Source organism: Solanum verrucosum, unplaced genomic scaffold (assembly GCF_900185275.1).
Source record: "Solanum verrucosum unplaced genomic scaffold, falcon-dt-bn FXZP01000049.1, whole genome shotgun sequence".
Taxonomy (NCBI): domain Eukaryota; kingdom Viridiplantae; phylum Streptophyta; class Magnoliopsida; order Solanales; family Solanaceae; genus Solanum; species Solanum verrucosum.
In genome coordinates, this window is record NW_026020221.1 from 8,955,841 (window position 1) to 8,968,192 (window position 12,352).

At 38.7% G+C, this 12,352-nt stretch overlaps 3 protein-coding genes across 4 annotated transcripts in view; all 3 read right to left on the reverse strand.

Moving 5' to 3' along the window:
* Positions 1–553: 553 nt before the first annotated feature.
* LOC125831499 (uncharacterized) lies at positions 554–2,149 on the reverse strand. The gene has a single exon (XM_049510676.1). It carries the CDS (start codon positions 2,147–2,149, stop codon positions 554–556), a length of 1,596 nt encoding a protein of 531 aa, XP_049366633.1.
* A 4,090-nt stretch (positions 2,150–6,239) lies between these two features.
* Positions 6,240–9,182, reverse strand: LOC125830988 (uncharacterized). 2 transcript variants are annotated; one of them, XR_007443174.1, is made up of 3 exons: positions 8,255–9,182; positions 7,386–7,488; positions 6,240–6,521 (listed from the first exon to the last, which is right to left on the reverse strand). XR_007443174.1 is itself a non-coding variant. In XM_049510183.1 (2 exons), exon 1 carries the CDS (start codon positions 9,076–9,078, stop codon positions 8,260–8,262), a length of 819 nt encoding a protein of 272 aa, XP_049366140.1. In that variant the 5' UTR covers positions 9,079–9,182; the 3' UTR covers positions 6,240–6,521; positions 8,255–8,259. The 2 variants fall into 2 exon arrangements, 1 of the variants encoding a protein (XP_049366140.1); XM_049510183.1 differs by lacking the exon at positions 7,386–7,488.
* LOC125830992 (LOB domain-containing protein 1-like) overlaps positions 7,158–12,352 on the reverse strand; it is a 393,543-nt gene continuing 388,348 nt past the window's right edge. Inside the window, exon 3 of the mRNA XM_049510189.1 lies at positions 7,158–7,171. The gene's annotated coding sequence lies outside the window, so the exon portion shown is untranslated. The remainder of the gene's footprint in view (positions 7,172–12,352) is intronic.

Consider the following 12,352-nt stretch of genomic DNA (forward strand, 5'->3'; position numbering starts at 1 on the left):
ATATTCAATTGGTTGTCATCTCCCTATAGTGAGGTCTTCATCATCCAAGCCAATCCAAACATGTCGAGGTCTAGCCTTGGTGAGACTTGGACTTTTACCTTGGTCATACTAGCTCTAGTTCGTTTAATGGAGGCTGTATCTAAATATAGAACTTTGCCCACAGATTCTAACAGAGGAGTGATGAACTCTTTCTTGAAGCAGTGTCATAGTAGGCCTGGCAGCAGTACCCATATGGGAACAATGGGTGTTTCTTTTTCAGGTTTAAAGTTGGGAGTCCAAGCTTGTATTCTCATGAGTTTGCCCTCAATGATCATTCTTTGTTGTGTCCATATTGTGTTATAGTCCAGTTCATTTTCCAAATCAATAAACACATGCCTAGCATTATAGTGCGCAATATTAACCCCCCATTCAGCTGAGTTTGTAGGATAAAACTCTTCCTGATGAGTTCTATTTTTGGCATGGTGGTACTGAATTTACTTATAAGGGTATATTTACAGTCCACAGCTAATTTGTTCATGAAATCATCCATATCGTAGATCACAGCAGGCTGGCCCTATTTAGTAGTGTGCTTGGGTGGAACAAGTTCAATAGAAGTAGTCTGCGTAGCATGGATTTGCCTGAGCCTAGCAGCTAGAGTTTGCACCACAGTGTAAGGAGCAGGTTCTACACTTTGATCATGTTTGGTATTATGGTTCTCGTTGGGATTGTTGGGTTCTTTGGATTGGTTGGACTGGTTTATTTGTTGACTCTGCTGATTGGAACTGATATGTCTATCAAAATTTCTAGAAAGTTTAGGGAAGTCCTTATGATAGTTATTTGGTTCAGTATTCCCTCCTTGATTAGTAGGTTGAGATAAATTTTTATCTCGCACTCGACTTTGGTGTCGATTAACTTGCTGTTGGGTTTCAGTGTCTCCCTTGCCTTTTCCTTGTTCTTCCCTCATAAGATTCTTTTGCCGATTTGGACTATCGTTCACATGGACACCACTACTACTCAAGGTAACAACATTTGTACTAGAGTTAGAATTAGAGGACTTACCTGCCTGAGTGCTCTCCATGCTTGGGTTTTTGCTTAATGAAGTGTTGTTTGTTTGTTGTTGTTCCTGCATATAGACATGAGAAGGTTCATTATGATACTTAGGAATCATACCTGGTCTTTGCTGTCCTCCATTGTTGGGGGTTGTGTCCATTGGTTTCACTCCAAATGAGAAATATGATGAATTCTCCACATCAATGACTTCCAAATTAGTAGAACTTGTGTTGCCCAGCTGATCATTTTTGCCCTGATATACTCGCATAGCTATTTGTGTAGATTCCATCTCTATTTGTTGTTCTCCTATAGCATTGTGATCTTGTTTTTGACCATTAGGCCTTGCTTGATCATGGAAAAACGTCTCTTGCTGTTGTTCTTCAATTCTGCAGCTGGGTTCTTCAAGCTCAATTTGTGGATTGGTTGTAGAATTTATGAAACTTGTTTGAATCTTATTCTGGCTGTGTTCCTGAGCTAAATTGGAGGATATGTTGGTCAGGTGGACCTCCTCGTCCAACGAACAATTGCCCCCAATGTCGCCGTCGTCATCTTCGACTATTGGCTCACCGGAATTCTTGTCGTCGGTGATTTGACCGGCCATTTTACTTGAGATTTCTGTGAGATGTACCTCTTCACTAGGTGAACAATCCCCAATGGTCAAATCGCCGTAAAATTGGTAGGAAGTTGGACGAATTTGAAGGCGCCGCTCCGGAGAATTTGCTCTGATTTTCCCAGAAGTCGCCTCATCAGATCTCGCAATTGGCGCGATAGAATCATGTAATTTTTGAGTATGTTGTAGCCCTTGATTAGTAGAATCATTCCCACTAAATAGTTTTCGATTAATCAGCTTATCGCGATCTAGGGAAATAAATTTATGAATCCCTTCCAGCTCTCTTTCTGAAATCGCGATATTCATCGCCTCTGTATTTCGCAATTTCGTGAAGTTGTAGGATGAATTAGATGGTGATTCTTGGTGGGTTTTGTTCGTCTCCTCAAAGCGCCTCAGATGGCTTTGGTCCGGCGGCCTGAAAAGATTCACCGGCGGCGCACGCGCCATTCCAGCTGGTGAACTAGCCGTTGGAACTGTAGCAGTTGTGCAGATTTTGAGAGAGTCCCGCATAGAGAGAGAAATTAGAGAGAGAAAAAAATTGGGAAATGGGGAAGCGATGAGGTTTAAGGTTTAGGGTTTAAGGTTTGGGGTTCAGGGTTTTGGGTTCGCAGGCCGGGGTTCAGGGTTTAGGTTTAGGGTTTTTTTATTAGGGTTTAAGGTTTAGGGTTTGGGGTTTTGGGTTTAGGGTTTAGGGTTCGTAGGTTAGGGTTCAGGGTTAGGGTTTTTTTTTGGCTTTAGGGTTTAGGATTTAGGGTTTAAGGTTTAAGGTTTAGGGTTAAAGGATCGGGGTTTGGGGTTCGGGGTTCGGGGTTTAGGATTAGTTTTTTTTTTAGGGTTTAGGGTTTAGGGTTCACAGGTCGGGGTTTGGGGTTTAGAGTTAGGTTTTTTTTAGGGTTTAAGAGGGTGGTAGGAGGGGGGATATGGGGGGTAGGAGGAGGGGATAAAGGGGAGGAGGGTAGGAGGGGTCGCGGGAAAGGCGCCTCGAAGGGGGGGTGAAGGGGTAAGGGTACATCTGGGCAGGGGGGGCCTTAGGGGCGAGCGGCCTCGAGGGGGGGTGCCTCGAGTGAGCGGCTTGGAGGCGCGGGGGTGGGGGGATGGGGTGCCTCGGGCTGAGCGGCCTCGAGGCGCAGGGGGGTGAGGGGGAGGGATGCCTCGGGGTGAGTAGCCTCGAGGCCCAGGGAGTGGGGGGTCGGGGTGGGGATGCCTCAGGGTGAACGGCCTCAAAGAACGGGGGAGGGGGGTGCCAGGGGATGAGGAGTTTCGACGCACGGAGTCATGGGGAGGGTAGGGGGTGCCTCGGGGGTGAGAAGCCTCGAGGCGCGGGGGGATGGGGTGCCTCGGGGTGAGCGATCTCGAGGCACGCGCGTGGGTGGGGGCGATGGGTTGCCTTAGGGTGAGTGGCCTCGAGGCACAGTGGGGTGGGGGGACAGGGTGTGCGACCTCGAGGTGCAGGGGGTTGGGGGAGGGAGTGCCTCGGGGTAAGTGACCTCGAGGCGCGGGGGGTATAAAGAGGGGGTGATGGAGGGGCTGCCTCGAGGTGGGGGTGATGGTGCCTCGAGGGGTTGGGTGGAGGTGCCTCGAGGCATGTGTATGATTCAAGGTATGTTTTTTATATGGATGTATAGTATACTTGTAGTGCTCATAAGTTCAAAATTTAGCGGTTATTCTATTGTGTTTTTCAGTGATTCAAATTATCTTTTGGATTTTGATGTGAAATGGTACTTATAGTGCCCATAAGTTCAAAATTTAGCGTCTTTTTATTGTGTTTTCAGCGATTCAAATTACATTTTGGAAATGTATGTGAAATATAGTGTACTTGTAGAGTCCATTTCATCCAGCTATGAGACTGAATCCGCGACGTCGGATTGCGAAGTTTTTGAAGCCAAACAAAGTTGTTATTATTCTAAGGCAAATATGATGGCCGAAAAGTTGCGATCCTGTGAGCATTTGATGAAGAAACAAGGGACAAGGTTATATGGGCGCCATTGTTTGGCTGCAGATGTCTCAAAGTACCCGTAGAAGGTGATCCGTAAGGATTCATAAAAGAAGCATGCAAAGAAATCTCGTGTGAAGACTTTCATCAAGCTCGTGAACTACAACCACATCATGCCTACTCATTACACATTCAGTGTGGATCAGAAGGATGTTGATGTTCTTTATGCATGTGAAAAAAAAGTGACTGTTGTGAAAAAGACCAAGCTTGAGGAGGGGTTAAAGATTGGAAAAATTTGATGTTTCTTCACTCGATAGGCAAATCATTCTGAATACATAAATAATATTGTTGTCTACTGTCTCTGGTAGTATGATTTGCTCTATATTAAATAGGTGGAAAGATTGGACTTTTTGGTGGTGCAGATGTTGGAAGACACTACTTATTTATGGACCATATTAACAATGTTGCAAAGGCTCATGGTTTGTTACTAGGAGTAAAAAAGAATCTTCATGTATTCTCTTTCTTCAATCTAATTTTATATTTACTTGTCATTCTCATGTGGTTTCTCAGTGTTTGCTTGTGTTTATGAACGTACTCAAGAGAGTAACGATTTGTACAGAGAAATGATTAAGACATTTGATTTTTAATATATAGTGCAGACATTTCCTACAATTGGCTGATTTTATACATATTTATCTGCAAGGGAAAGCATGTGCTTTGGCCTTTGGTATTTGGTCAAATGAATTAACCTCCCGGTGCTCGTGGTCACGTTGGGCTCACTGAACTAACAGTTGTCGGACACTGACAGGCAAATACCTTTGTACTTTTTCAATTGCTTAAACATGGTGAAGTGATTTCTCATTCTCTACCTCTTTCTATGGGATTGTGTTAGGCCGACTGCTTTGCTTGGTCGTATTACCTGTGCAGTCCACCAGTTGACTTTAGCTACAGATCTTGAAGGGCTCCAAGAGAGGATCACTACAAACAAGAAAGGTAAAAATCATTGGTTTTACTTGCTCTTGTGGATTCTCAACCTATCTACTAAATATATTGACTGGTTAAATAATAAGAAGCTTGGTCATTTATTGAAAATTTTGCACATCAATGATGATTGTCGAAATTTATATTCACGGAGTTTATTGGAAGAAAAATGAAGACATGTTTGAATGTTTTCAATTTAATCATTTTGGTGCAAATGCTTTGAGAGTTTGCGTATTCGAAAGTCAGATAGTTTTTATGATTTAATTAAATATTAGTGCTTTAATTATAAAAAAAAAAATCTAGTGCTTTAGTTATTATTATGAACTTTATGAGTTTAGTTATTAATAAATAAAATTTGCATTAGTTGTAATCTAATCATATAAAAAAATGAAATGCTAATTGTTGGTCAAACTGTTGAGGAGGTTAAAACCCTACAAACATGCTTGTATGAATATCTGGTAAAACAAATAAGGAGGTTTATATCCCTGCAAAACGAAAAATATAGATACAATTAGTTTAAGGGGAAAAAACTATTAACCAAACGAAAAAATATTTGATTACAAGCTCGGATGTTTAGTCTTTTAACGATATAATATATCACTGATTCTCCCGAAAAGAAGAAGCGAAGAGGCACAAGATGTGCACTAAATGAATTGTTGGAATTAGGGAGTCAAACATTTTTTCATGTTGCGAAGAAGACTTAATAAGTTGTAAATAAATTTTTTTTATAGGTAAAAATTTACTATTGATGATTGTCTCAAATTGATTTAAAGGTGTATGTGAGTTGCTTCAATAGTGCTGCTGGAGGAGCGTGAAAATAATGACGAAGAAAGTGTGAAAGAATAATGGTGATGACTTCGATACCTAGGGCATTTCCCTCACATGTTGAAGCAACAAAGCCCCCGTCTTTTATGACATTTATAAAGAAAATGATTTGGAATAACAACCAAAACGACTTCCTTTTTTTAGAGTGATCCCCGTCAAGCAAAACCCCACTCAAAACGGTTACTGGACAAGGATTGACTGTCTTTCGAACATCGAATCTCGAGTACAAGCCAAGGAGAAAGACTGTCATCTCAAGCATACCATCAACATAGTAAGGAAAGGACAGGCCACGTACCCCCATATAGAATAGAAAATAGAAAAGAATGTGTTTCAATTTTTTCTCCCATGCTTTCTTAACAACCAAGCAAATATTTCAATCTCCTTGGGGAGGATGTGAACACCGTAGCTGAAGATGTGAAATCAACACCCCAAGCAGCCATTTCCTTATACGAAAGCGGAAACGGCGAGAAGACAGAAGGGAATAGGATTTTGAATCGGTGAAGGCAAGTGTTGACCTCGTGGCAATGAAATTCTTCCCATAGCTGAGGAGGGAATGATGCCCAAAGAAAAGAGTTAACTGCCTTGGAGCCAACCTGAACGGTGCCATCTGCTTCAAGAATAGGTTGAATAGACTAAGCTACGACCCATTAGCAAAAAATTCAATCTCAACATTTGGTGTTCCCGATCCAACGAGTGGCATACTTGGAGCGAGTAGTACGAAAAAAGAAGTCTTGAAGTCCCTTTTGTTTGACATTTAACATAAGAGCACTCCAATATTAGATGAGAAGCAAATATCCTCAACTAATTCTTCCATGAAAAATTAAGCATATGTAAATGGAAGACTGCCACTGTTGAATGAACAACCCACTGAAATCTTCATTAAGTCATAGCAGAAAGCAATATTGAAAATCAAAAGACAGGAAGTTTGACAAATACTGCTAAGAACATTAGTTTAAAGTCTCCTATCTTGCACAATTACAAGCTAATTGAAAGCAAATATCACTCAACCACCATCAAATATAGCCTTAGTTTGATCGCCCAAACACCAAATCCTTAGCTGAGTGCTGAAAAAAGGACCTAAGATAACGATCATTGAGGTAAGCAGGAGAAGCTAATGACTACTTGACCTTTACAGAGCATGCCCTACAAGAAAACAAAGTAATTAGTTATAATTCAAGCTATGCAGGGAACAAAGTGAGGGAATTCTTTGTTTGGGGGGAGGGGGAGGGGGAGGGGGAGGGAGGGCAATTCTTCAACTGAAGTCTCATTACTGGTTTGGGAGAAATTTAGAAATGGATTTCTACCAACAAATACAGAATTGAGCTAACCTCTAGAGCCTTAGCAGTCCAGCACAACAAATACTATGAAGCTTTTAAGTTTCTTGGGTTGTTAACAATCCAACCTTACTCCAATTTTTTTAGCAAGAGATTCTACAATGGTTGCGAGAATTAACAACTTCCGCAGCACTACTCAAGACTAACATTATACTTCGTCATCATAATAGGATATCGCAAAGCAGTCTGGTCTACCACAAATGATTCAGACACGGAAAATACTCAAACAAGCCAATTATGCATAGTTAGTACATAAGCCATAAATATGTAACCTAAAAATTGATGCAAAATGAACAACCTAAGAACCCAGCATACTACAGAACTTCAGCTTGCAAGAACAATGGCCACCCACCTCATTTTAATTGACCTGCTTGTCTTTTCATGGAGATCAATATAAAAATGTGTCATAAGTTACTATATTTGAGTTTGTTACAGATATTTTATAAATTATAATATTGACTCGCTGTGAAATTATTGAAAGTGGATAATACTTTTCCATGGTGGAGATTTCATTCAAGCAAAGATGTTTTTTCACAGGATGGAAGAAAATGGTAGGTCAAAGAAGTTAAGGACGAAGGGAGAACTTCAATACTCTCTGAAAAGGATACCATGTCAACAAAAGATATTATTCAAACTCTAGACAAATTTAGAGTCCATGATATTTTCTCAATACCTCTGTCTGTCCAAAACCTATATCACTATATATTCAAAACCAGAGCAATTTCCATCCACACCTTCCAGATCCATCAAGAGACAACATCATAACAGCGCACCATCTGGATTTCAAGATTGACAAACTTAAATTCAACACAAAACAGTATCAAAAAGTTCCTGTTTGGATGATATAAAATCACTACCTTCAGTGCAACAACCAAATGATTAGAGACAGGTGATCTTTCGAGGGGAAAAAGGCGTACATCATATTTTGCGAGTATTGCATATACAGGCCATCTTCCATGAGATGATCTTCAATAAATTCATACACTAATAATAAAATCGTCCATCAACTTTGCCATACAATTACGCAAACAGCTAGTCAAAATTAAATTGCAGCTGCCCCCAAGGGCTAGTCAAGTGGCAAAAGGTGGAGGATTTGTGGCTTCGGTCACAGGTTCAAGCCCCACACCATGCAAAGCGAAGCCCGATATTTAAGTGGAGAAGGGTAGAGGGGCGGGCCCATTATCCACCGAGTTTAGAAGGCTGTGATTGGTCCAAAGGGAGGGTCACGGACAGATTTCTCGGTTATCAAAATAAATAAATAAATTGCAGCTTAAAAAGGTCAAACTTATACTGTCAATTAGCCTATTCCAAACCAATCATCATGCAAGAAACTCACCATAGCATAAGTACTGAAAATAAAATAGCCTCTAATCAAAGAAGCACTATAATACTTAGCTCAAACTAGCTTTACGGAACTGCATTTTCAGTTTAATATTAATTGCAGAATATACTCCACAAAGACATTGTTATACTTGGAATGAGCTTAGACAAGCAATATAAAGCCATAAAGATTGAAAATGAACTTAGTTAACAGCAACATACTGATTCTACTGCTGCTGATTCTGCTGGTGAGGTGCATTTGGAGGAGGTGGCATTCCCGGGCGAGGAGGTCCAAAGACTGGAATTTGCCCACCAGGAGGTGGAGGCATCCCCGGATGAGGTGGCCCACCAGGCATTCCAGGTCTTGGTGGCTGCGACCCTGGTGGTGGAGGACCTCTCATCATCTGTGGAGGTGGTGGTCCCATGGGCCTCTGACCAAACTGAGGCGGAAACGGTCCAGGACCACCAGGCCTGAACTGTGGCGGCGGAGGCATAGGTGGGCCACCAGGTCTTTGCATTTGCATTTGCATTGGAGGTGGAGGCCCACCACCAGGTGGTCGAACCATAGGAGGAGGCTGCTGCGGGTAATTAATCGGCGGACGAGAAATCTGCGGCTGCATCATTCCCGGTGCAGGTCCACCAACACCACGAACAGGACCAGCAAGACCCGGCTGAGCATGAACCATCGGACCAGTCGGAACACCCCGACCCGCAGCCCGACCCAACCCGGGTCCAGGAACAGCAGAAACACCACCAGCAGTAGCTTTAACACGAGAATCATCCGGAGGTGGAGGACCTTCAACAGTCATGGAAATCACTTCTTCACCCCTGAGAAGAAGAAGACCAAGTGTACGGCGATCTTCACGTTCTTCCTTAGAACCTTTAGTAGGAGGAAGCTTACGAAACTCTTCACAATCGCCGAGTACAAGATTCATATGTCGATCAAATGCCATAAACTTGCCGATCAATTGACGGCCATCCTGGATAGTAACACGCATACGATAATTGATGTATTGAAGCATCTTAGAACTCTTCGACATCGACATTGTGACTGAATTTGAAGCAAAATCGCAAATGGGGTTTAGGGTTTTGCGCAGATCTCAGAAATTGGGAGAAAGCGTTTGGGGACTCTGCTCGGGGAGTGAGTTAACTGAATAGGGTTTTGGAAATTAGGGCTTTTTTGGGGTAGTTTTGGATTTAGGGTAAAATGGGTGGGCCACTTTGTATTTTCATTTTCAATCTTTTTCCCTCTCAAATAACCTCAACGTCAATAAATGAATATTATATTAATTGATACACGCTCTTGTTCATATTAAATGAATTGTTGAAGTTGAGGCATTTCTTAAGAAAGATATAAATTAAAAGTTATTTTTATTATTATCCTTTTGATTATTTTCAAGTATTATACTAGAAAATGTGAAGGAGTTAAAGATATTAGGGTAAATATAGAAAAACTTTGAATACTTTTATTGAACTTTAATTTTTAAACTACGAAAAAAGTTTCAACAATTCATTAGACTAGAGTAAGGCTGGCAATTGGACAGGACCGGTTCTCGTTACCTGATTTAATTATCTAAATCGGGTCTTATTGGAACCGGTTTTACCGAAAATTCCCAAAGGTTACGCCCGGTCCCCTAGTTACCGGATAGGAACCAGTTTGGACCGGACCAGAACCGGTTCTTACCGGATCATTGTGTACCGGTAATTTTTTTATTAACTTTAATTATTATATAATATTATATTATTAAAAAACTTCAATTTAAAACTTTAAAATTGAATTTAAAGTTTAAAATTGACTTTAAATTTAAAGTTTATATTGAATTTAAAGTTTAAAATTGACTTTAAATTTTAAAGTTTATATTGAATTTAAAGTTTAAAATTGACTTTAAAGTTTAAAGTTTATATTGAATTTAAAGTTTAAACCTTAAAATTTAATTTTATATTAAAGTTTAAACTAATATTAAAATAGTTGAAAATTAAATTTCTAAAATGACTTGGATTAAATATAAGAGGCTATTTTAAAAGAAAATCAAGGCGAATAGCCGTATATTTATTCAAATAAATAAATTGTACAATACAAATATTAAAAAGAGACAAAGAGTACATAATCTAGGTATTGAATATTAATTATTGTACTAACAATTGAAACTTTTTTTAAAATCTTTTTGTAACTTTTAAAGAAACATTTTTTGGAACTTGTATTTTCGTTCTTCTTCCATTGCTTCCATTCCATCATCACTATTATCACCAAATATTTCATCTATTTCGTCTTCTATTTAGCTATTTAATTGCGGTAGTCCAGTATTTCTTCTTTCGTCATTGGCCCAATCTCGAAACAACACTGATATTTCCAAACTATCCTTTGCTAATGAATATCAATGATCTCCAATCATAAATCTCGCCGCACTAAAGGCTTGCTCCTAAGAGACCGATGATGCTTGAATCGTTAGCACATCTCGAACAATTCTAGCAAGGATCGGAAATTGATTTTCACGATTCTTCCACCATACTAATATTTGAGCTTGAAGTTGTCATTCTTCATGCCTAATCTTTTCCCGTGTCTGATTGAAATATAAATCAAAATCATTATTAGTAGAGGATTCAAGTTCAAGATAATCATCCATCCAATCATCCATATCATCACTTCTAGGCCTACAAGATGGAGGTTCAACTATTGGAATATTTTTTTCCATAGTTTTATATGTATTATATAATTCTCTAGCTTTTGTATATATGTTACTTTTACAATCTTCAACACTAGGAATTTCATCATCATAAATTTCTAAATTTGCATAAATCTTTTCAACCATTCTTTCTACACCTTTTAATTTGTAATTTGGGTTGAAAGTAGTAGCAGTTAAATAGATTTGAGGAATAGAGAAAAAATATTTTTTGAATTTTTCAATCATACAAGCAAGTGAATCTTTAATCGATCTTTTCCTCTATATTTTGCAAATTTAGATGAAATAGCACAAATATTTACTAAAACAGTAGAAATAGTTGGATAATATTGACCAGAAGCAACATTTGTTGCTTTATAAAAAACACTTAAAAATTCAATAAGTTCTTTTGTATTTTCCCAATTTTTATAGCCAATTCTTAAATTCAGGTCCGCATTATGAGCATTAAAAACTAATTGTACCGGCTCTTGATAAATATAAGCAACTTCAAGCATTTCAAATAAAGAATTTCATTTAGTGCATACTTCTTTTGGAACTTTTCTATATGCAAGTCCACATTCTTTACAACGGTTTTTAAATTCTGTAATTCTAGCTTTTATTTTAGCTTTAAAAATCCAATTACAAGCAAGTCTGATTTTTTCACAAGAAATTTCAAATTGAGAAATACCATTTTTTACTATCAAATTATACACATGTGCGGCACACTTAATATGAAAATAATCATTATCAATTGAACAAAGTCTATATTTTAAATAATCAATTGCTTTTAAATTATTAGAAACATTATCTAAAGTGACACTCATTATTTTATCACATATTCCATAAAATTGTAAAATAGAGCTTATTTTTGTTGCTATATAAGAACCGGTTTTAGTTTCTTCAACATATTTATACCCTAATATTCGTTTTTGCATGTTCCATTCATGGTCAATCCAATGGACAGTAATTGTAAAATAATCATTACCATTAGGACTACATCCCATATCAAAAGTAATAGATAATCTACCATCATAATAAACAAATAAGCAACGAAGAAAATGACAATATTCTTTTTGATATTTAAAAAGATCACTTTTAATTGTACTTCTTGGAATACATTCTTAACTTGGGTTATACAATTCCTGAATATAATGAACAAAATCAAGATGGGAAGGAAATGAAAAAGACAAACCACAAACAACAACCATTTTAGCTAATTCTCTACAATCTTCTTCTTTACTATATGTGTGGTGTGTGCTTCGGCTAGTCGGGTTAGTCATATTTAATACACTTTGAACCATATTAGAACCTCCAACTCCCATAGAATTTTCAGGTATGGATATTCCATTTCTATTAGCCCTTTCTATATCATCTAGGCGAGCAAATTCTTTATTACACTTTCTCAAATGTGTTCTTAGTCGTCCCGTTCCCCCTTGTGTACCCATAGTTACATGTTTCATGGTCAATTTACATTTCGTGCAAGTAACAGTAGTTTTTTTCTCATTTTGTACCAAAATTTCCATACTAAAGATCTTTTAACACGTACAACGGTCTTTGAAAAAGTAGGTAAAGAGGGGACTTCATCTTGTTCCGGTAATTCGGTAGCCGGACTAGTAGGTAGGGGTGGCAACGGAACCGGGAGGTACCGGTACCGGTTCCG